Source organism: Oncorhynchus keta, chromosome 9 (genome assembly GCF_023373465.1).
Source record: "Oncorhynchus keta strain PuntledgeMale-10-30-2019 chromosome 9, Oket_V2, whole genome shotgun sequence".
NCBI classification, from domain to species: Eukaryota; Metazoa; Chordata; class Actinopteri; order Salmoniformes; family Salmonidae; genus Oncorhynchus; species Oncorhynchus keta.
The window spans coordinates 40,360,099-40,383,841 of record NC_068429.1 but is presented as its reverse complement, the minus strand read 5'-3'; the positions used below and the strand labels follow the sequence as shown (position 1 = coordinate 40,383,841).

General features: G+C 45.8%; 1 protein-coding gene across 2 annotated transcripts in view; it reads left to right on the top strand.

The window, feature by feature from the left end:
• LOC118388122 (rabphilin-3A-like) overlaps positions 1–23,743 on the top strand; it is a 41,534-nt gene extending 17,791 nt beyond the window's left edge. Inside the window, exons 1-16 of one of the 2 annotated variants that reach the window (XM_052525856.1) lie at positions 2,149–2,252; positions 11,272–11,418; positions 11,746–11,875; positions 12,391–12,477; positions 12,999–13,254; positions 13,373–13,564; positions 13,754–13,918; positions 14,820–14,899; positions 15,110–15,184; positions 15,692–15,801; positions 16,050–16,176; positions 19,049–19,105; positions 21,706–21,851; positions 23,109–23,190; positions 23,325–23,421; positions 23,599–23,743. In XM_052525856.1, coding sequence (XP_052381816.1) covers positions 2,179–2,252; positions 11,272–11,418; positions 11,746–11,875; positions 12,391–12,477; positions 12,999–13,254; positions 13,373–13,564; positions 13,754–13,918; positions 14,820–14,899; positions 15,110–15,184; positions 15,692–15,801; positions 16,050–16,176; positions 19,049–19,105; positions 21,706–21,851; positions 23,109–23,190; positions 23,325–23,421; positions 23,599–23,735 — 1,962 coding nt within the window. In that variant the 5' untranslated portion in view covers positions 2,149–2,178 and the 3' untranslated portion in view covers positions 23,736–23,743. Of the gene's footprint in view, positions 1–2,148; positions 2,253–11,271; positions 11,419–11,745; positions 11,876–12,390; positions 12,478–12,998; positions 13,255–13,372; positions 13,565–13,753; positions 13,919–14,819; positions 14,900–15,109; positions 15,185–15,691; positions 15,802–16,049; positions 16,177–19,048; positions 19,106–21,705; positions 21,852–23,108; positions 23,191–23,324; positions 23,422–23,598 lie in introns of those variants that run through there. The other variant, XM_052525857.1, reaches the window with a different exon arrangement.

The following is a 23,743-nucleotide window of genomic DNA, read 5'->3' as shown; positions in this document are numbered from 1 at the left end:
CCTATGTCACATCTTCACCTCCATCCATCTCCTCAGGTCATGCCACCTGTGATTGAAGCAGTAGATTGACAGCAGGGCTGTCTGCAAGAGAAAGAGAGAGGGGGAGAAAGAGAGAGAGAGAGAGAGGGAGAAAGAGAGAGAGAGAGAGGAAGTGAGAGAGGCAAAGGGAGAGAGTCAGAGGGAGAGGGAGAAAGAGGGGAGAGAGAACAAGCATTCATTAGCATAAGGCCTATGTTGTTGTTGTGGCGGACTGACTGCTGCCCCTAGTGTATCACACACACGCGCACACACACATGATTTCACTCTCTCAAACGAGCACTGTTGCCTTCCCTCTGCTAATCAAGAGGGCTATGAACTGCCAAGGCCCCCAAGCCCACCCCAATAGCCCGCACACACATGCAGAGAGAGAGAGAGAAACTGAGCTGCACTTCTTAACCTCCTGCTAAATGTATGACCATTTTAGAGACACATATTTCCCTCAGATGACACAGATCCACAAAGAATTTGAAAACAAACCTGATTTTGGTAAACTCCCATATCTACTGGGTGAAATGCCACAGTGTGCCATCACAGCAGCAAGCTTTGTGACCTGTTGCCACAAGAAAAGGACAACCAGTGAAAAACAAACACCATTGTAAATACAACCAATATTTATGTTTATTTATTTTCCCTTTTGTACTTTGTCTATTTGCACATCATTACAACACTGTATATAGACATAATATGACATTTGAAATGTCTTTATTATTTTGTAACTTTTGTGAGTGTAATCTTTACTGTAAAAAAAAAATATTCACTCTTCTTCCGTTTTGTCATGCTACAACCTCTACTCTAAAATGGATTTAAAAAATGCCGCCCCCCTCCCCCCATCAATCTACAGACAATAAATACCCTGACATATCATGACAAAGAAAAAACGGGGTTTTATTTTTTTTTGTGCAAATGTATAAAATAAAATAAACTGAAATAATTTATTTACATAAGTATTCAGACCCTTTACTCAGTGATTACAGCCTCGAGTCTTCTTGGGTATGACGATACCTTGGAACACTTGCATTCTTCTCTGCAGATCCTCTCAAGCTCTGTCAGGTTGGATGGGGCGCGTCGCTGAACAGCTATTCTCAGGTCTCCAGAAATGTTAGATCGGGTTCAAGTCCAGGCTCTGACTGGGCCACGCAAGGACATTCAGAGACTTGTCCCGAAGCCACTTCTGTGTTGTCTTTGCTGTGTTCTTAGTGTCGTTGCCCTCTCGGAAGGTGAACCTTCGCCCAGATCTGAGGTCCTGAGCTCTCTGGTACAGGTTTACATCAAGGATCTCTCTGTACTTTGCTCAGTTCATCTTTTCTTCGATCCTGACTAATCTCCCAGTCCCTGCCGCTGATAAACACAGCAAGATGCTGCCACAATCATGCTCCACCGTGACGCTTGGCATTCAAGCCAAAGAGTTCAATATGTATTTCATCAGACCAGAGAATCCTGTTTCTCATGGTCAGCGAGTCTTTAGTTGCCTTTTGGCAAACTCCAAGCGGATTTCATGTGCCATTTACTGAGGAGTGGCTTCCGTCTGGCCACACCACCATAAGGGCCTGATTGGGCCTGGTATTTTATTTTTACTACATTTGCAAAAATGTCAAAAAAAATCTGTTTTCACTTTGTCTTTATGGGGTACTGTGATTGATGAGGGAAAAATAGATTTTATAGATTTTAGAATGAGGCTGTAACGTAACAAAATGTGAAAAACTTCCAAGGGCACTGTATGTGTTCTCACCCTCCCCCTGTACAACCCTTTGAAGTCACAGCATAGTCCCAAAACCTACAAGCCGTTTAGTCTTTTCCTATAGCCATATTTGTTAGCGGTCTTCTCCTTCAGCACACTGAGGTGTGTGTCGTCAGCTCCTCCCTTCAGCGACTGAGGAAGATGTTTCCAGACAGCACTGCCATATCAGAGCTTTAAGCCTGTCTGTGTGTGTTTGTGTGTGTGTGCTTTCTGCAGACTTAGTATTGAGCATTTATCTGCGCTTATGTCATTAGACCGCGTGTGCATCGTGCATGTGTTTGTCGGTATATCCACAGAGAGTCATCAACAGGAATAGAGGGAGGAGGGGATGTGGAGAGCTCCAAGCTTTATAATCTGCTTCCACTGAGTGAAGACTGGAGAGAGACAGGAGAGAATGAGAGATGAGAGGAGGAGAGGAAAAGAGGGTGAAGATAGAAGGATGGAGAGGAGGATCCATTGTCATCCAGCTGTCAGGGTAAGGAATCCCGTGGGAATGTAATTCTCTAGAATCTTCTATGTTCTATAAAGAACTCCCACTACATCAGCATATATCACAACCAGGGAATTCAGGATAAGTGGAGTAGCAAAAAAGTTTCCCGAGGGTGGCAAAAGGAAAAACAAAGCTTTTAAAATCATTGCATATCAAAATATTTGGACAGTTTTGACGTGGAATACCCTTCAATTATACCGTGCATTTGGAAAGTATTCAAACCCCTTGACTTTTTTCACTTTTTGTTACGTTACAGCCTTATTCTAAAATGGATTAAATCATTTTTTCCCCCTCATCAATCTACACACAATACCCCATAATGACAGAGCAAAAACAGGTTTTTAGAAATGTTTGCAAATGTAAAAAAAAAAAAAAAAAAAAAAAAAAATAAAAAAAATATATATATATATATATATATATATAAAATATCACATTTACGTAAGTATTCAGACCTTTTACTCAGTATTTTGTTAAGGAACTATTGGCAGCTATTACAGCCTTGTCTTCTTGGGTATGGCGCTACAAGCTTGGCACACCTGTATTCTTCTCTGCAGATCCTCGCAAGCTCTGTCAGGTTGGATGGGGAGCGTCGCTGCACAGCTATCTTCAGGTCCTTCCAGAGATGTTTGATTGGGTTCAAGTCCAGGCTTGGGCTGGGCTACTCAAGGGCATTCAAAGACTTGTCCAGAAGCCACTCCTGCGTTGTCTTGGCTGTGTGCTTAGGGTTGTTGTCCTTGTCCAGCTGAACCTTCACCCCGGTTTGAGGTCCTGAGCCCTCTGGAGCAGGTTTTCATCAAGGATCTCTCTGTACTTTGCTCCTTTCATCTTTCCCTCGATCCTGACTAGTCTCCCAGTCCCTGCCACTGAAAAACATTCCCACAGCATGATGCTGCCACCACCATGCTTCAACCGTAGGGATGGTGCCAGGTTTCATCCAGATGTGATGTTTGACATTCAGGCCAAAGTGTTCAATCTAGGTTTCATCATACCAGAGAATCTTGTTTCGCATGGTCTGAGAGTCCTTTAGGTGCCTTTTGGCAAACTCCAAGCGGGCTATGAAGTACCTTTTACTGAGGAGTGGCTTCCATCTGGCCACTACCATAAAGGCCTTAGTGGTGGAGTGCTGCAGAGATGGTTGTCCTTCTGGAAGTTTCTCCCATCTCCAAAGAGGAACCTCTTGAGCTCTGTCAAAGGGACCATCAGATTCTTGGTCACCTCCCTGACCAAGGCCATTCTCCACTGATTGCTCAGTTTGGCCATGCGACCAGGTCTAGTAAGAGTATTGGTGGTTCAAAACTTCTTCCATTTAAGAATGTCGGAGGCCACTGTGTTCTTGGGGACCTTCAATGCTGCAGAAGTTTTTTGGTACCCTTCCCCAGATCTTCGCCTCGACACAATCCTGTCTCGGAGCTCTACGAACAATTTCTTTGACCTCGTGGCTTGGTTTATGCTCTGACATGCTCTGTCAACTATGTGACATTAAATAGACAGGTGTGTGCCTTTCCAAATCATGTCCAATCAATTGAATTTGATGTCAGGAGATATCAGACCATTTCTTACATGAATATGTCATTTTGATTTGTCTTGCCTTCCAGGTCACCTACTTGGTCATTTTGTAAATATATATTATTTTCTGGAACTTCTAAACTTGAAACGTCCCTTTTTCAGGACCCTGTCTTTCAAAGATTATTCATAAAAATCCAAATAACTTCACAGATCTTCATTGTAAAGGGTTTAAACACTGTTTTCCATGCTTGTTCAATGACTCATAAACAATTAATGAACAGTCATTAAGACACTAACAGCTTACAGACGGTAGGCAATTAAGGTCACAGTTATGAAAACTTAGGACACTAAAGAGGCCTTTCTACTGACTCTGAAAAACACCAAAAGAAATATGCCTAGGGTCCCTGCTCACCTGCGCCTTAGGCATGCTGCAAGAAGGCATGAGGACTGCAGATGTGGCCAGGGCAATAAATTGCAATGTCCGTACTGTAAGACAGGGAGACAGGGCGGACAGCTACTCGTCCTCGCAGTGGCAGACCATGTGTAACAACACCTGCACAGGATCGGTACATCCGAACATCAGACCTGCGGGACAGGTACAGGATGCCAACAACAACTGCCCGAGTTACACCAGAAATGCACAATCCCTCCATCAGTGCTCAGACTATCCTCAATAGGCTGAGAGAGGCTGGACTGATGGTTTGTAGGCAAGTTGTAAGGCAGGTCCTCGCCAGACATCACGAGCAAGCATGCCTATGGGCACAAATCCACCGTTGCTGGACTGGCAGACAGGACTGGTAAAAAGTGCTCTTCACTGACGAGTCACGGTTTTGTCTCACCAGGGGTGATGGTCGGATTCCCGTTTATCGTCAATGGAATGAGCATTACACCGAGGCCTGAACTCTGGAGCGGGATCGATTTGGAGGTGGAGGGTCCGTCATGGTCTGGGGCGGTGTGTCACAGCATCATCGGACTGAACATGTTGTCATTGCAGGCAATCTCAATGATGAGATACAGGGAAGACATCCTCCTCCCTCATGTGGTACCCTTCCTGCAGGCTCGTCCTGACATGACCCTCCAGCTTGAGAATGCCACCAGCCATACTGCTCGATCTGTGCGCGATTTGTCAGTGTTCTGCCATGGCCAGCGAAGAGCCTGGATCTCAATCCCATTGAGCATGTCTGGGACCTGTTGGATCGGAGGGTGAGGGCTAGGGCCATTCCCCCCAGAAATGTCCGGGAACTTGCAGGTGCCTAGGTGGAAGAGTGGGGTAACATCTCACAGCAGAACAAATCTGGTGCAGACCATGAGGAGGAGATGCACTGTAGTACTTAATGCAGCTGGTGGCCACACCAGATACTGACTGTCACTTTTGATTTTGACCCCCCTTTTGTTCAGGGACACATTATTCAATTTCTGTTAGTCACATGTCTGTGGAACTTGTTCAGTTTGTCTCAGTTGTTGAATCTTGTTATGTTCATACAATATTTACACATGTTAAGTTTTCTGAAAAGAAAAGCAGTTGACAGCAGTTGGGAGGACGATACTTTTTTTTGCTGTGTTTACATGTACCCATCTCATTGTTATTCAATTATTAGAGATGCACAAATTGCTTTTGCACCCACCGTGCGTCATGTCCGCAATGGTCATGTGAGGTGAAATGTTATATATTTTGTGATGTGATCTGTCAGTTTGTTTGTTTGACCTGACGAAGATCCCTTTCGGATGGAAACGTTGTCAATAAAGCGGTGAATTGGGAGCTTTAACAGTATGCGGGCCTTCTTTGTCTATGCTAGTACTTGCGGGCCTTGTTGTTCTTTACTAGTCTTTATTATCCCAATGTTTTTAAGGACGTGCGTATGACCACAAACGTTTCAATCAATTGAATTTACCACAAGTGTACTCATCTAAAAGATGATCAATGGAAACAGGATGCACCTGAGCTCAATTTCGAGTCTCATAGCAAAGGGTATGAAGACTTACTTAAATAAGGTATTTCTGTTTTTTTATTTTTAATAAATCAGTTTTTGCTTTGTCATTATGGGGTATTGTATGTGGATTGATGTCTATTAATTTTTTAAAATCCATTTTAGAATAAGGCTGTATGTAACGTAACAAAATGTGGGAAAAGTCCAGGGGTCTGAATACTTTCCCGAATACACTGTATATATTATTAGGTACCGTTCACGAAAGTGGATGGCTCCTGCACACCCTGAGTCACGTGGCCGTGGCTTGCTAAATAAAGCAGGCAGACAGGCTTCGAGACATTCAGTTACTGTTCGATTGAATGTTAGACTTGACAAAACGAGTGACCTAAGCAACTTTGAGCATGGTATGATTGTCGGTGACAGGCGTGCCGGTTCCAGTATCTCGGAAACCTCCTGGGTTTTTCATGCACAACAGTGTCTAGGGTTCACCGAGAATGGGGCGACAAACAAAAAGACATCCAGTCAGCAGCAGTCCTGTGGGCGAAAACAGCTTGTTCATGAGACAGGTCGAAGGAGAATGGCAAGAATTGTGCAATCTAACACGCGGGCCACAAACAGGCAAATAACAGCACAGTACAACAGTGTTGTGCATAACGGCATCTCGGAATGCACAGCTGGTCAGTCCTTGTCACAGATGGGCTATTGTAGCAGACGTAATTACTTGTTTTTTTGTGTATTTTAGTATTTTCAAATAATCTGGCCCAAATCAAATAGTAATTTTCTATTAAAGCTTACTAAAAGAAACATGTATACAAAATACTTATTTCCAAATACATTATTTCAAATTCCAAACATACCTGGATTCAAAAATATGAAATATTTAAATATTTCTATTTGAATATACACTTGAATATACATTCCAATATTCAACTCCTTGTGTTTTCAAAGAAAATATATTGAAGTTCTTACTTCCAAATGTCTTTGAAAGTAATTGAAATAACCTGAATAGTATTTGAACCCAGGTCTAGACAAAACGACAGCCTCACCCATGTAGGCAATGATGAATAGCTACAGATGTTTATGGATGAAATCCTACATTATGCAAATTAGGACACGGAAAAGGGTTTGTCGTCCCATTTCCATGGCATTTGTCTTTGAATTTATTCAATGTAATTAGAGTTCTACAGTATTTCTAGCGTGAAACGTAAAGAAACAAGAGGGAAAGGCCTTTTTCCATGACAGGATAACACAGGAGGATGACACAGTCTGCCAGACCTAGCTAGCCCCTGGCATGACACACACACACACACACACACACACACACACACACACACACACACACACACACACACACACACACACACACACACACACACACACACACACACACACACACACACACACACACACACACACACACACACACACACACACACACACACACACACAAATACACACACACACACACACACACACACACACACACACACACACACACACACACACACACACACACACACACACACACACACACACACACACACACACACACACACAAATACAAACAAGCACAAACAAGCACAAACACACACACGCTCATACAAATACACACACACATACAGACATACATAAGTGTAACACACACAAATACACACACACACACAGCCCAGGGAACAGCAATTGTCCTTAGTCAACCCACACTGTCTCGTGGAGCTAAAATGCCTCCGCTTTCTTTTACTTCACTTCAGTTTGCAGTTAGACTGCAGTTCCTTGGGCTGTGTGTGTGTGTGTATTTGTGTGTGTGCGTGCATGCTTTTCCCTGGGACAGTGTCAGTCGATAGATGCACAGTGACAGGTCCTCTCTCTCAGCTCACTGTGTGTGGGTGTTGCTTATGCCGTGTGTGTTACGGGTGCTGTGTGTGGGTGTTGCTTGTGCCCTGTGTGTCTGTGACAGCAGCTGCAGAGGACAGACCAGCTTGAGGACAGATAGATGCACATACACACACAAACAAACACCCACACACACACCACACACACAAAGACAAACATACACACAGTATATTGTTATAAAACCACCTGGCTCATTAAAATCAGACTCAAACCAGATGCGAACTGAAAACGTACATTTATTTTTTATTTTTGGAAAGAGAAAAAAAAATCGAACAGAAATGTTATTTCAAATGGACTCTACGTACAGCTTTCAATCTTCTTCCCGAGATGAAAGACTTGCCTACTGTAACTTCCTCCTGGCGTCTGTGTGTGTGCGTTCGCTCGTGTGTGTGTGTTGGCGTGAGCTAGAGGAGGGCAGAGGTCTTTGATTTTATGGTGCAGGTTCAGTCCAGTGCTCTTCATGACTGGTCTGTTCTCTCAGGGTGTTAGAAGGGATGCTATCCTCCTGTGCTATTTCATTCCCCTGCAGGTACTTCCTGATTCAGATTACCTTAAATCATGAGTATGCATATGCACGAGCATGCATGCAGGCAATCGCGCACACACACACTGCGCGTGAACACACACAAGTGCACGTGCACACACAGACGCACACAGACACACATGCACTAGCACGCACACAAGTCCCTGTATCACCCAGCCCTGTAAAGTGTTAATTTAACAGAAGTCCTTACAGTGACAAGTTTACTTGTAGTGGTGTGTCAGAGGAGAAGAGTTCCCATCAACCTCTAACATACCAACACACACACACACTGATCTAAATAAATATATATATATATATATATATTAACATCATATTTCCTTGCGTGTCATCCTACTGACTAACTCCCTTCAGTCACGTCTCTGGCTTTGATCTTAGCCCCGTTATCCCTGCACACTGTGTGTGTGTGTGTGTGTGTGTTTGAGAATTACATCATGTTCAACTGTCGCATGTCCTCCCTCTCAGTGGACGACATTAGGAATCAGATAACCATTCTGTCCCCACCCCTTTACACTGATCTAGACCATTGATTTACAACACCACTTCAAACAGCCCGACTCAATAGTGTGTGTGTGTGTGTGTGTGTGTGTGTGTGTGTGTGTGTGTGTGTGTGTGTGTGTGTGTGTGTGTGTGTGTGTGTGTGTGTGTGTGTGTGTGTGTGACATTGGTGGGTTGAGGCTGAAGTGGGGGGGGGGGGGGACGTTCTACAATGGCATGAGACTGACCTCATCTCTCACACACATTGTAAGACATCACATAAAACCAAAATATTGCCCACTAATACAGGACTAGTAAAAGGCCCAGTGCACTACTTTTGTGTGTGTGTGTGCTCCACAAAGTTGGTTCTTTGAGTATAATAGGCTACACGAGTGATATGGGTGTCTTGACCCATAAAAAGCCACAGGAAGCAGGGAAGCTGAAAAATCAGAATGAAAAAAAGGTATTCACAGAAGAAGTGCACTGGGCCTTTTACTAGTCCTGTATTAGTGGGCAATATTTTGGTTTTATGTGATGTCTTACAATGTGTGTGAGAGATGAGGTCAGTCTCATGCCATTGTAGAACATCCCCCCCACTTCAGCCTCAACCCACCAATGTCACACACACACACACACACGCACACACACACACACACACACACACACACACACACACACACACACACACACACACACACACACACACACACACACACACACACACACACGGTGACAGGAATCAGTCAGGTTGCCAAACTGCCCGCTGTCACGGCAACCCCTGACATTTCCAATCATCAGGGAGAGAACATTATGAAAGGACAGAAAGGGCTGGAGAGAGAGATGGGGGGGGGAGAAAGAGAGAGATATGTTTCCCATGCCAATAAAAGCCCTTAAATTGAATTGAGAGAGAGCTAACAAAGTGGAAAAGAGGCAGGGCAAACAGCTTGGTGATGCTTTGATATCAGTTATGCTGATGGCTATATTGTAGATATCCTGTATACTTAAATGAACACACACCGTATCAATCATTCAATCAAATGTATTTATAAAGCCCTTTTAACATCAGCAGTTGTCACAAAGTGTTTATACAAATACCCAGCCTAAAACCCCAAAGTGCAAGAAATGCAGATGTAGAAGCACGGTGGCAAGGAACAACTCCCTACAAAGACAGGAACCTAGGAAGAGACCTAGAGAGGAACCAGGCTCTGAGGGCTGGCCAGTCCTCTTCTGGCTGTGCTGAGTGGAGAGGAACCAGGCTCTGAGGGCTGGCCAGTCCTCTTCTGGCTGTGCTGAGTGGAGAGGAACCAGGCTCTGAGGGGTGGCCAGTCCTCTTCTGGGTGGAGAGGAACCAGGCTCTGAGGGGTGGCCAGTCCTCTTCTGGCTGTGCTGAGTGGAGAGGAACCAGGCTCTGAGGGGTGGCCAGTCCTCTTCTGGGTGGAGAGGAACCAGGCTCTGAGGGGTGGCCAGTCCTCTTCTGGCTGTGCTGAGTGGAGAGGAACCAGGCTCTGAGGGGTGGCCAGTCCTCTTCTGGCTGTGCTGAGTGGAGAGGAACCAGGCTCTGAGGGCTGGCCAGTCCTCTTCTGGCTGTGCTGGGTGGAGAGGAACCAGGCTCTGAGGGCTGGCCAGTCCTCTTCTGGCTGTGCTGGGTGGAGAGTATAAGACTTACGTGACCATTAAGGCCAAATCGTTCTTCAAAATGTTCAAACATTCATTGATGACCAGCAGGGTCAAATAATAATCACAGTGGTTGTAGAGGGTGCAACAGGTCAACACCTCAGGAGTAAATGTCAGTTGGCTTTTCATAGCCAAGCATTCAAAGGTTGAGACAGCAGGTGCGGCAGAGAGAGGGGAGAAGGGGAGGGGGGTCGAAACAGCACGTCCGGTGAACAGGTCAGGGTTCAGTACCAATGTTTCCCCAACTATTACAGAAGCAAAGTACCCACCTACCACTAATTTCTGTTACCTCTCCCAGCCCAAGACATTTGGTACAGCAGTTCTTCAGTTCAAAACCAGGGTAGCACCAGTCCTGTCTGCTCAATAGTCGTTTAGACCCCTGTTTGTCAACCCTGGTCCTGGTGACCCACAGCAAATGCTGAAATACACTGTTCTAATGCACAGTTTCTCAATCCTGGTCCTGGGACCCAAAGGGTACCATTTTTGTTTTTGCCCTACTGTACCACTCACACACTTCCTTCAACTAATCAACTCCTCATCAAGCCTTTGACTTGAATCAGGTGTGTAGTGGTAGGGCCAGGATTGAGAAACATTGATATAAAGCAATAGTTCCCAAACTGCGAGGGGTCGGCGGGGGGTCCCCTGCTGCGAGGGGTCCCCTGCTGTATCCTACGCGACAGTGTTCTAATCTAGCCGATGATAATGTTGTGTGCCTCTGTTGCCTGTTCAGTGAAAACATCTAGAGGCATGTTCAGTTACTAGTAGCGGGGTATTGAGCCCTGAGTACTACTCGGTAGTATTGAACCTAGTGTACACATCACTCCAGAGGCGACAGTTGACTTTTCCACATTTGAGTGTGCCGTGTCCTCTGATGTGTGTTTGTCCTCGGATTTGTGCACGTTAGGTCTGTAAGTGTCTGTGCGTCTGTGTGTCTCTCCTGATGTGTGTGTATGACGTTGTAAGTGTGTGTCCTGTCTCTGTCTGTCAGGTCAGTCAGCAGGATGCACCGGCACAGTGGAGGCCATGGAGGAGGAGGTCCTCAGGAAGTGGAGCTAACAGACGAAGAGAAGGAGATCATCAACAGTGTTCTGGCTCGGGCTGAGACCATGGAGGCCATGGAGCAGGAGAGGATCGGGTGAGACAGAGAGAGAGAGAGAGAGAGAGGGGGGCAAAAATGAGAAAGAGACAAAACTGTGTGTGTGTGTTTGATCTCTCCACTCTATGTGGTTGGTGACCTGTCTGGACAAAAGACAGCATGGCCAGATGGTGAGTCTGGCAGTCTGATGTGTGTTGCGTGTATTTACTGTGTGTGTGTGTGTGTGTGTGTGTGTGTGTGTGTGTGTGTGTGTGTGTGTGTGTGTGTGTGTGTGTGTGTGTGTGTGTGTGTGTGTGTGTGTGTGTGTGTGTGTGTGTGTGTGTGTGTGTGTGTGTGTGTGTGTGTGTGTGTGTGTGTGTTCTGCAGGCGTTTTGCCACTAGGTTGGACAGTATGAAGAAGACAGCATGTGGAGATGGTCACTCTCACTGTCTGCTGTGTGGAGAGACGTTTGGCCAGCAGGGAGTCAACTCCGTACTCTGTTCCCACTGCAAGAAGGTAACTAGCACACATAATAGAGCTATGTAGAGAGTCTGGACCGTTATCAGAGGTCCATGTCCTGTAGGTCTCTGTGGTTTCTCGTCTTCTTTTGTTCGACTTACTACTTCATGTTGCTTTGAGCAGAGCTGATTCTGTCAGTAGTCTGGTATGTGCTCCTAAATCCTTTCTGTCGCTCTCTTTGTCTAGCTCCCAAACTGTGCCTACATTTGTCCTACACTCTCAGAGAAAAAAGGGGTTCCAAAAGGCTTCTTTAGCTGTCCCCATAGGAGAACCCTTTTGGTTCCAGGTAGAACTCTTTTGGCTTCCATGTTTAACCCTCCGGGGGAAAGGGTTCTACACGGAACCCAATAGGGTTCTACCTGGAAGCAAAAAAGGGTTCTTCAAAGGGTTCTCCTATTGGTAGAGCCGAAGAACCCTTTCAGGTTCTAGATAGCACCTTTTCTTCTATGAGTGTATCATAAAAATAACTCTGGTTTAAGGTAGTGTGTGTATGTGTGTGTTTCTGCTCGCAGCATATGTGCAGTAAGTGTGGGATTCAGAACAACAGCCGGTCGTCATGTCCTGTGTGGGTCTGTAGGATCTGCAGCGAGCACAAAGAGGTGAGAGAGGAGGGGGAAATAGAGAGAGAGAGAGATGGAGAGAGGAAAGGAGGGGTGGAATGATAGATAAACTATAGGTTGAAGAGCAAAACAAATGTCGTTTTAATGTATACTCCACGAATACGCCTTCTTGTTAATAAATAATTAGAAAAGACTGTGTTTGTTTGTCCCATCACAATCAAAATGTATGGGGGAGAGAAGGGTTCAGCTGTTCAGACTTAATCACACTCGCACTTTATTTTTTGGGTTGGCTTAGTCACCCCGTTTCACAGTATTGTTTAGTGCTGACCCTGTGTTCGGTGAAACCGCTCCCCGGGGAACCTTTAATTAAATGGCCCTACCTGTCAGTCCAATGTGAGATAACTCATCTGCTAAGCACGCTACCCCTCCTCTCTCACTCCATCTCAATCTCGCTCTCTCCATTAAATGTTCTCTTTCTCTGTCTCCCCCCTCCCCTCTCTCTACATCTCTTCCTCTCCCTCTCTTTCTCTCTGTCTCTCCATCTCTCTCTCCATGTCTAGATGTTGAAGCGTTCTGGAGCGTGGTTCTTTAAGGGCCAACCCCAGAAGGTCCTCCCTGCTCCCCTGCCCATCTCCAGGCCCAGAGGGACAGGTAGAGAGAGCCCCCGTACCCTGAACCCCACCCATCACCAGCCCAGTACCCAGCCCGATGCCCGTACCCAGATCCAGCCCATCTACCAGCCAGACGCTGGTGCAAAGAACTGCACAGAGCAGCAGGAGCAGCAGGGTGACTGCTGCTCCAACACAGAGAACCAAGGTGAGCAGTGGAAACAAGCATTAAGATTTCACGACTCGTTGGATTTGCATGAGAGGTACATGCAAAAGCTTGTTGGGTATTTCAACATGTCATCTTCCTCTCTCCGATCTTGTCTCAGAGCCCACCGATGAGCCCCCGTACTCCAGCTCAGAGCAACAGGACCCAGAGGGGTATAGCTCTGCTCAGACACTAGGGGGCGTTGCTGTGCAGGAAGAGATGGTGAAGAACCAGTCTAAGTTAGGCTCCAGACCTCCCACAGCCAGGGGGAGAGAGAACACGCCAGCTCCAGCTGACTCAGTCACACCACAGGGTACGATTGTAGGGTCAGCTCGCCCAAATGACAAAATGACATGTTTTTCCTTACCCACCCTAAAAGCAGTCAATGGATAATAACTGCTTTGGTTTTGTTTACCTACCTGTTACCACCAACCGCTCAGATGCATAATCCCTTCTACTCACTACTTGAGACTGACTAAATAGCGGCATTTCTCTACCTCAGCCCATGCGCCCGAGGAGAGCAGACACCCTCACCAGAGGGAGGATAGAGCCCCAACTCCAGTCAGGGAGGAGAAACCCACTCCTGCCCCCAAACCCACCCTGGCAGCACGCCCAGCCCCCGCTCCTGTCGAGGACGATGACAACGAATATGACTCTGATGAATCCAGTAAGTGTGTCCTTCGATAACACATGTTCCTTTTTATTGATTTCAGTCACTTCAGACATTTGATGACTTCCTCTACCTTGTCACTAAGCACGACCCTCTACATACCGTGTGCATACAGTCACCATCAGTCTTTATTAGCCCACTGGGAAATTTGGTTCCCAAGTAGGGACATTGTAGACCAACCATATGAAACACATATTCTAATGCACACACATACACGCTTCCTCTCTGTTCTGTTATTCTCTCTCTCTGTCTCTCTGTCTTTCTGTCTCTCTGTCTCTCTCTCGCTCTCTCTCTCTCTCGCTCTCTCTCTCTCTCTCTCTCTCTCTCTCTCTCTCTCTCTCTCTCTCTCTCTCTCTCGCTCTCTCAATTCAATTTCAATTCAATTCAAGGGCTTTATTGGCATGGGAAACATGTGTTAACATTGCCAAAGCAAGTGAGGTAGACAACATACAAAGTGAATATATAAAGTGAAAAACAACAAAAATTAACAGTAAACATTACACATACAACAGTTTCAAAACAGTAAAGACATTACAAATGTCATATTATATATATATATATATATATATATATATATATATATATATATATATATATATACATATATACATATATATATATATATATACATATACATATATATACACATATACATATATATACATACATATATATATACATACACAATGTCTCTCTCTCTCTCTCTCTCTCTCTCTCTCTCTCTCGCTCTCTCTCTCTCTCTGTCTCTCTCTCTCTGTCTCTCTCTCTCTGTCTCTCTCTCTCTCTCTCTCTCTGTCTCTCTGTCTCTGTCTCTGTCTCTCTCTCTCTCTGTGTGTGTGTGTGTGTTGGTTGTGGGAACCAATCTGAGCATGATGTTCTTTTGTTCTGTCCGCATCAGCCACCCTGGGGTTACTGGAGTTCACTCTGCATTATGAACAGGAGAACAACGCGCTGCACTGCAATATAGTCAAAGCCAAGGTATACACACACACCGCTAGCTTCAGTGACATGCCTGAATGGTTCATCTTTAGGTTGATATTCTCTATTTCTAATCTCCTGCTCTCTCTCTCTCTCTCTCTCTCTCTCTCTCTCTCTCTCTCTCTCTCTCTCTCTCTCTCTCTCTCTCTCTCTCTCTCTCTCTCTCTCTCTCTCTCTCTCTCTCTCTCTCTCTCTCTCTCTCTCTCTCAGGGCCTAAAGCCGATGGATTCTAATGGCCTAGCAGACCCTTACGTCAAGCTGCACCTCTTACCTGGAGCCAGTAAGGTAACTTCCAACACTTCTGGTTGTAGTAGGCCTGTTTCTGCTGCCTGTTGACACAGACTTGTATCACTCACAGAAGTTCCAAGAGAATAAAGACATTTCAATTGTCATATTATGTCTATATACAGTGTTGTAATGATGTGCAAATAGTCGGCCTTTATCAATAACAAGGCTTTGCTCACTGAGTCTGTACATTCCTTCATTTTGGGTCAGTCACAGTGGCCAGATACTCTGCCACTGTGTATTCTCTGTTTAGGGCCAAATAGCATTCCAGTTTGCTCAGTTTTCTTGTTAATTCTTTCCAATGTGTCAAGTAATCATCTTTTTGTTTTCTCATTATTTTGGTTGGGACTAATTGTGTTGCTGTCGTGGGGCTCTGTGGGGTCTCTCTGTCTCTCTCTCTCCCTCTCCATCTGTCTCCCTGTCTTCTGCTCTATTTCTTCCCCTGCCCCCCTCTCCCTGTTCCCCCCTCTCCCTGTTCCCCCCTCTCCTCTCTCCCCGTCTCCACAGTCTAACAAGCTGCGTACTAAGACACTGAAGGGCACTCTGAACCCAGTGTGGAATGAGACTCTGGTGTACCACGGTATCACTGACGACGACATGCAGCGCAAAACGCTACGGTAAATACAGGCAGGCTCGCCCATACCACATAACACCTCTGTATGTGTGTCACCCACTGGGTCATCTGAAATGAAAACGTTTACGTTGATATTGGCCTAGTTTAGTTCCCTGGCTCTCCATTTACATCAGTTAGATTTCCCAGGGCTAAAGGGAACCAAGAGAATAAAAACTCTTTGGTGATGATACAAAACGTGGTAAAAAAAAATAAAAAAAAAGAAGAGAATAGAACTCCTCTTCCTTCTTCCAGGCTGTCAGTGAGTGATATGGACAAGTTTGGGCACAATGAGTTCATCGGAGAGACGCGTGTTGCTCTGAAGAAACTCAAAGCCAACCAGAAGAAGAACTACAGTGTGTGTCTGGAGAGGGTGGTCCAGGTAGGAACTACAACAGTGTGTATCTAGAGAGGGTGGTCCAGGTAGGAACTACAACAGTGTGTGTCTAGAGAGGGTGGTCCAGGTAGGAACTACAACAGTGTGTGTCTAGAGAGGGTGGTCCAGGTAGGAACTTCAACAGTGTGTGTCTAGAGAGGGTGGTCCAGGTAGGAACTACAACAGTGTGTGTCTAGAGAGGGTGGTCCAGGTAGGAACTACAACAGTGTGTGTCTAGAGAGGGTGGTCCAGGTAGGAACTACAACAGTGTGTGTCTAGAGAGGGTGGTCCAGGTAGAAACTACAACAGTGTGTGTCTAGAGAGGGTGGTCCAGGTAGGAACTACAACAGTGTGTGTCTGGAGAGGGTGGTCCAGGTAGGAACTACAACAGTGTGTGTCTAGAGAGGGTGGTCCAGGTAGGAACTACAACAGTGTGTGTCTAGAGAGGGTGGTCCAGGTAGGAACTACAACAGTGTGTGTCTAGAGAGGGTGGTCCAGGTAGGAACTACAACAGTGTGTGTCTGGAGAGGGTGGTCCAGGTAGGAACTACAACAGTGTGTGTCTAGAGAGGGTGGTCCAGGTAGGAACTACAACAGTGTGTGTCTAGAGAGGGTGGTCCAGGTAGGAACTACAACAGTGTGTGTCTAGAGAGGGTGGTCCAGGTAGGAACTACAACAGTGTGTGTCTAGAGAGGGTGGTCCAGGTAGGAACTACAACAGTGTGTGTGTCTAGAGAGGGTGGTCCAGGTAGGAACTACAACAGTGTGTGTCTAGAGAGGGTGGTCCAGGTAGGAACTACAACAGTGTGTGTCTAGAGAGGGTGGTCCAGGTAGGAACTACAACAGTGTGTGTCTGGAGAGGGTGGTCCAGGTAGGAACTACAACAGTGTGTGTCTAGAGAGGGTGGTCCAGGTAGGAACTACAACAGTGTGTGTCTAGAGAGGGTGGTCCAGGTAGGAACTTCAACAGTGTGTGTCTAGAGAGGGTGGTCCAGGTAGGAACTACAACAGTGTGTGTCTAGAGAGGGTGGTCCAGGTAGGAACTACAACAGTGTGTGTCTAGAGAGGGTGGTCCAGGTAGGAACTACAACAGTGTGTGTCTAGAGAGGGTGGTCCAGGTAGGAACTACAACAGTGTGTGTCTAGAGAGGGTGGTCCAGGTAGGAACTACAACAGTGTGTGTCTAGAGAGGGTGGTCCAGGTAGGAACTACAACAGTGTGTGTCTAGAGAGGGTGGTCCAGGTAGGAACTACAACAGTGTGTGTCTAGAGAGGGTGGTCCAGGTAGGAACTACAACAGTGTGTGTCTAGAGAGGGTGGTCCAGGTAGGAACTACAACAGTGTGTGTCTAGAGAGGGTGGTCCAGGTAGGAACTACAACAGTGTGTGTCTAGAGAGGGTGGTCCAGGTAGGAACTACAACAGTGTGTATCTAGAGAGGGTGGTCCAGGTAGGAACTACAACAGTGTGTGTCTAGAGAGGGTGGTCCAGGTAGGAACTACAACAGTGTGTATCTAGAGAGGGTGGTCCAGGTAGGAACTACAACAGTGTGTATCTAGAGAGGGTGGTCCAGGTAGGAACTACAACAGTGTGTGTCTAGAGAGGGTGGTCCAGGTAGGAACTACAACAGTGTGTGTCTAGAGAGGGTGGTCCAGGTAGAAACTACAACAGTGTGTGTCTGGAGAGGGTGGTCCAGGTAGGAACTACAACAGTGTGTGTCTAGAGAGGGTGGTCCAGGTAGGAACTACAACAGTGTGTATCTAGAGAGGGTGGTCCAGGTAGGAACTACAACAGTGTGTGTCTAGAGAGGGTGGTCCAGGTAGGAACTACAACAGTGTGTGTCTAGAGAGGGTGGTCCAGGTAGGAACTACAACAGTGTGTGTCTGGAGAGGGTGGTCCAGGTAGGAACTACAACAGTGTGTGTCTAGAGAGGGTGGTCCAGGTAGGAACTACAACAGTGTGTGTCTGTGAGGGTGGTCCAGGTAGGAACTACAACAGTGTGTATCTAGAGAGGGTGGTCCAGGTAGGAACTACAACAGTGTGTGTCTAGAGAGGGTGGTCCAGGTAGGAACTACAACAGTGTGTGTCTAGAGAGGGTGGTCCAGGTAGGAACTACAACAGTGTGTATCTAGAGAGGGTGGTCCAGGTAGGAACTACAACAGTGTGTGTCTAGAGAGGGTGGTCCAGGTAGGAACTACAACAGTGTGTATCTAGAGAGGGTGGTCCAGGTAGGAACTACAACAGTGTGTATCTAGAGAGGGTGGTCCAGGTAGAAACTACAACAGTGTGTGTCTGGAGAGGGTGGTCCAGGTAGGAACTACAACAGTGTGTGTCTAGAGAGGGTGGTCCAGGTAGGAACTACAACAGTGTGTATCTAGAGAGGGTGGTCCAGGTAGGAACTACAACAGTGTGTGTCTAGAGAGGGTGGTCCAGGTAGGAACTACAACAGTGTGTGTCTAGAGAGGGTGGTCCAGGTAGGAACTACAACAGTGTGTGTCTGGAGAGGGTGGTCCAGGTAGGAACTACAACAGTGTGTGTCTAGAGAGGGTGGTCCAGGTAGGAACTACAACAGTGTGTGTCTGTGAGGGTGGTCCAGGTAGGAACTACAACAGTGTGTATCTAGAGAGGGTGGTCCAGGTAGGAACTACAACAGTGTGTGTCTGTGAGGGTGGTCCAGGTAGGAACTACAACAGTGTGTGTCTGTGAGGGTGGTCCAGGTAGGAACTACAACAGTGTGTGTCTAGAGAGGATGGTCCAGGTAGGAACTACAACAGTGTGTATCTAGAGAGGGTGGTCCAGGTAGGAACTACAACAGTGTGTGTCTGTGAGGGCACCCCCACCCCATTTCACCCCCACTCTCCCCCTTTGCTCCCCCCCTCTCCCAGGTGAAGAAGGCAGGAACAGGAGGCTCAGCCCGGGGCATGGCTCTCTACGAGGAGGAGGTAGGACTCGCCTGAGACAGGATTTACACTCAGGATTCACACTTCACGTTCACGCCTAAGATTTACAAAATTGTAGATGAATGCTGACATCACATGTATTATTCATTTCCATTGTGTTTAGTAGGAACTTTTTCTGCACCCGTTAGGCTTCCTTGCCTTGCTATCTATTGTTGTCTCCACAAGATAAATACCTTTCAAGGATAGGAGGCTGTTGAGGGGAGGACGGCTCATAATAGTGACTGGATTGAAGTGAATCGAATGGTATCAAACACAAGGAAACCATGTGTGTGATGTGTCAATACCGTTCCATTCATTCCATTATTATGAACCCGTCCTCCCCAGTTAAGATGCCACCAGCCGCCTTTATAATATTCATCTCTGTTTCTACTGTGACCTGTGGCCCTGTTCTATATTCCCAAAGGAAATTAGTTTTACTGTCAGAATATCTCGCACCCAGAGTTGGCCACACATTACATAACTCAGATGACATCACGTACAGTGCCAATTAGAAAGTATTCATACCCATTGACTTATTCCACATTTTGTTGTGTTACAGCCTAAAATCACAATGGATTAAATAAACACATATTCTCACCCATCTATACACAATGCCCCATAATTACAAAGTCAAAACATGTTGATTGAAAATGAAATAGAGAAATATCTCATTTACATACAGTACGTATTCACACCCCTGAGTCAACACGTTAGAATCACCTTTGGCAACGCTCTCTAAGAGCTTTTGCACACCTGGATTGTACAATATTCGCACGTTATTGTTTTAAAAAATTATTCAAGCTCTGTCAAGATGGCTGTTAATCATTGCTAGATAGCCATTTTCAAGTATTGCAATAGATTTTCAAGCCAATTTAAGTCCAAACTTTAACTAGGCCACACAGGAACATGCAATGTCTTCTCAGTAAGCAACTCCAGTGTATATTAGGCCTTGTGTTTTAGGTTATTGTCCGACTGAAAGGTGCATTTGTCTCCCAGTGTCTGTTGGTAATCAGACTGAACCAGGTTTTCCCCTGGGATTTTGCCTGTGCTTAGCACTACTCCGTTTATTTTAACCTAAAAAAAAACTCCCTAGTCCAGTGGTCACCAAGCTTTTCTGAGTCAAGAGTCCAAAAGAAAGCTGAGATCTACCACTCAGATTTAAAATAAAAAATAAATAAAAAACAGAAGCTGGCGCAACATGAACCTATTAACCTATTAAAACAGTTCTGGAGCAAAATGAGGTTTGTCCAGTAGGCTATAGGCCCAATGCATCACCACTGCACATTAGCTATGCTTTAATTGCCCTGCCAATGTTGCTCTTCTCATTTTCAGTATATGGTCACACTGGTAATAGATCATTTGTTGTATTACTTGTGAGGTACAGCTGAGTGAGCATAATAATTAGTTTATTTTATTGGACTCCATCTGATGGGAGGGGACATCAGTGAGGCTGCCTCTCACCCAACTCACCATCCCTCTACTCTCCCTCCCTCCGCTGAGAAAAGGGGACACAGTCTTCCAGCTGATGGCGAAACTCAAGACGCACTGAATTATTTCTGCCTCATTCATGTTGTTACTCCTATGACCAGGGAAAGGGAAATATTCCTCAATATTAAATAAACTCGCCACCTGGCCAAACTGAGCAATCAGGGGAGAACAGCCTTGATCAGGGAGGTGACCAAGAACACGATGGTCACTCTGACAGAGCTCCAGAGTTCCTCTGTGGAGATGGGAGAACCTTCCAGAAGGGCAACCATCTCTGCAGCACTCCACCACTAAGGCCTTTATGGTAGAGTGGCCAGACGGAAGCCACTCCTCAGTAAAAGGTACATGACAGCCCACTTGGAGTTTGCCAAAAGGCACCTAAAGGACTCTCAGACCATGAGAAACAAGATATGATGATATGATGAAACCAAGATTGAACTCTTTGGCCTGAATGCCAAGCATCACGTCTGGAGGAAACCTGGCACCATCTTGCTGTAGGGATGTTTTTCAGCAGCAGAGACTGGGAGATTAGTCAGGATCAAGGGAAAGATGAGTGGAGCAAATACAGAGAGATCCTTGATGAAAACCTGCTCTAGTGCGCTCAGGACCTCAGACTGGGGCGAAGGTTCACCTTCCAACAACCCAAAGCACACAGCCAAGACAACGCAGGAGTGGCTTCGGGACAAGTCTCTGAATGTCCTTGAGTGGCCCAGCCAGAGCCCGGACTTGAACCCGATCAAACATCTTTGGAGAGACCTGAAAATAGCTGTGCAGCGACACTCCCCATCCAACCTGACAGAGCTTGAGAGGATCTGCAGAGAAGAATGGGAGAAACTCCCCAAATACTGAGGAACACAAACATTTCTAAACCTGTTTTTGCTTTGTCATTATTGGGTATTGAGTGTAGATTGATGAGGGAAAAAAACAATTTCATCCATTTTAGAATAAAATGCACTGTACAGTACATGCATGGATTATATATACTGTACATCTCATAAATCTTTGATATGTTAATCTATATGAGAAAAATGTTCTCGTAGTGGATGTAAATCCACTTGCAAATCTTCTTGTCTGTGCGTGTGTGCGTACATTTCTGTGTGTGTGTGTGTGTCCTACAGGTAAAGGAGGATGCAGAGGAGAGGGGTCGTATCCTGGTCTCTCTAACCTACAGTACCCAGCAGGGTCGTCTGATAGTGGGAGTGGTGCGATGTGCTCACCTGGCAGCTATGGACTCTAATGGATACTCAGACCCCTTCGTCAAGATGTATGTGTTCTATTAATCTAGCTACACTGTCTGTCTGTCTGTCTGTCTGTCTGTCTGTCTGTCTGTCTGTCTGTCTGTCTGTCTGTCTGTCTGTCTGTCTGTCTGTCTGCCTGCCTGCCTGCCTGCCTGCCTGCCTGCCTGCCTGTCTGTCTGTCTGTCTGTCTGTCTGTCTGTCTGTCTGTCTGTCTGTACAGTGGGGCAAACAAGTATTTAGTCAGCCACTAATTGTGCAAGTTCCCCCACTTAAAAAGATGAGAGAGGCCTGTAATTTTCATCATAGGTACACTTCAACTATGACAGACAAAATGAGAGAAAAAATCTGAAAATCACATTGTAGGATTTTTTATGAATTTATTTGCAAATTATGGTGGAAAATAAGTATTTGGTTACCTACAAACAAGCAAGATGTCTGGCTCTCACAGACCTGTAACTTCTTCTTTAAGAGGCTCCTCTGTCCTCCACTGTATTAATGGCACCTGTTTGAACTTGTTATCAGTATAAAAGACACCTGTCCACAACCTCAAACAGTCACACTCCAAACTCCACTATGGCCAAGACCAAAGAGCTGTCAAAGGACACCAGAAACAAAATTGTAGACCTGCACCAGGCTGGGAAGACTGAATCTGCAATAGGTAAGCAGCTTGGTTTGAAGAAATCAACTGTGGGAGCAATTATTAGGAAATGGAAGACATACACGACCACTGATAATCTCCCTCGATCTGGGGCTCCACGCAAGATCTCACCCTGTGGGGTCAAAATGATCACAAGAACGGTGAGCAAAAATCCCAGAACCACACAGGGGGACCTAGTGAATGACCTGCAGAGAGCTGGGACCAAAGTAACAAAAGCCTACCATCAGTAACACACTACACCGCCAGGGACTCAAATCCTGCAGTGCCAGACGCAAATTAATTACTTAAAAGTCATACAATGTGATTCTCTGGATTTTTGTTTTAGATTCCGTCTCTCACAGTTGAAGTGTACCTATGATAAAAATTACAGACCTCTACATGCTTTGGAAGTAGGAAAACCTGCAAAATCTGCAGTGTATCAAGTACCTGTTCTCCCCACTGTATATATATATATATATTATATAACTATCTTGATTGCTGATGTTCACCTTCCTCTTCTATGACCCTGTCCTGCAGCCCTAAACATTTGATGGACGGATGGACGGGTGGATGGACGGATGGCTAGATTGATTGGTTGGTTGATTGAATGTGGATTGATTCTCTCTCCTGTGATTGTGACCTGCAGCTTCCTGAAACCAGACATGGGGAAGAAAGCCAAGAACAAGACTCAGATAAAAAAGAAGACGCTGAACCCAGAGTTCAACGAGGTTAATGTCCCCTCATATATATCAATAACAACACAATACCAGGTTCCAGGCCATTGTTTTATTAATACAGAGTGTAATGGCGGTCTGGGTCTTTGCACTGAGCATGGAGTGTGATGGCTGATGTTGTGTTGCAGGAGTTCAGCTATGAGATCAAACATGGTGAGCTGGCCAAGAAGAGCCTGGACATCTCAGTCTGGGACTATGACATGGGAACATCCAATGATTTCATTGGTGAGTTGGGAATTTGACATGGGGCAAATCCAGCATTTTCATTGGTCAGTTGAGAAATCCAACTATTTCATTGGGGAGTTCAGTAACGATGGCAGAATGAATGTACTTTCAATGTTTAGCTAACTATATTGTGCACTTTTAAAGCTGACTTCAAAGTAAAAACCTTCTCCCCTTCAGGAGGGTGCCAGCTGGGCATCACAGCCAAGGGGGAATGTCTGAAGCACTGGTACGAATGTCTGAAGAACAAAGACAAGAAGATCGAGCGCTGGCACGTCCTCCTAGATGACAACACCGTTAAAGACACGGACGACTAAGACACGAC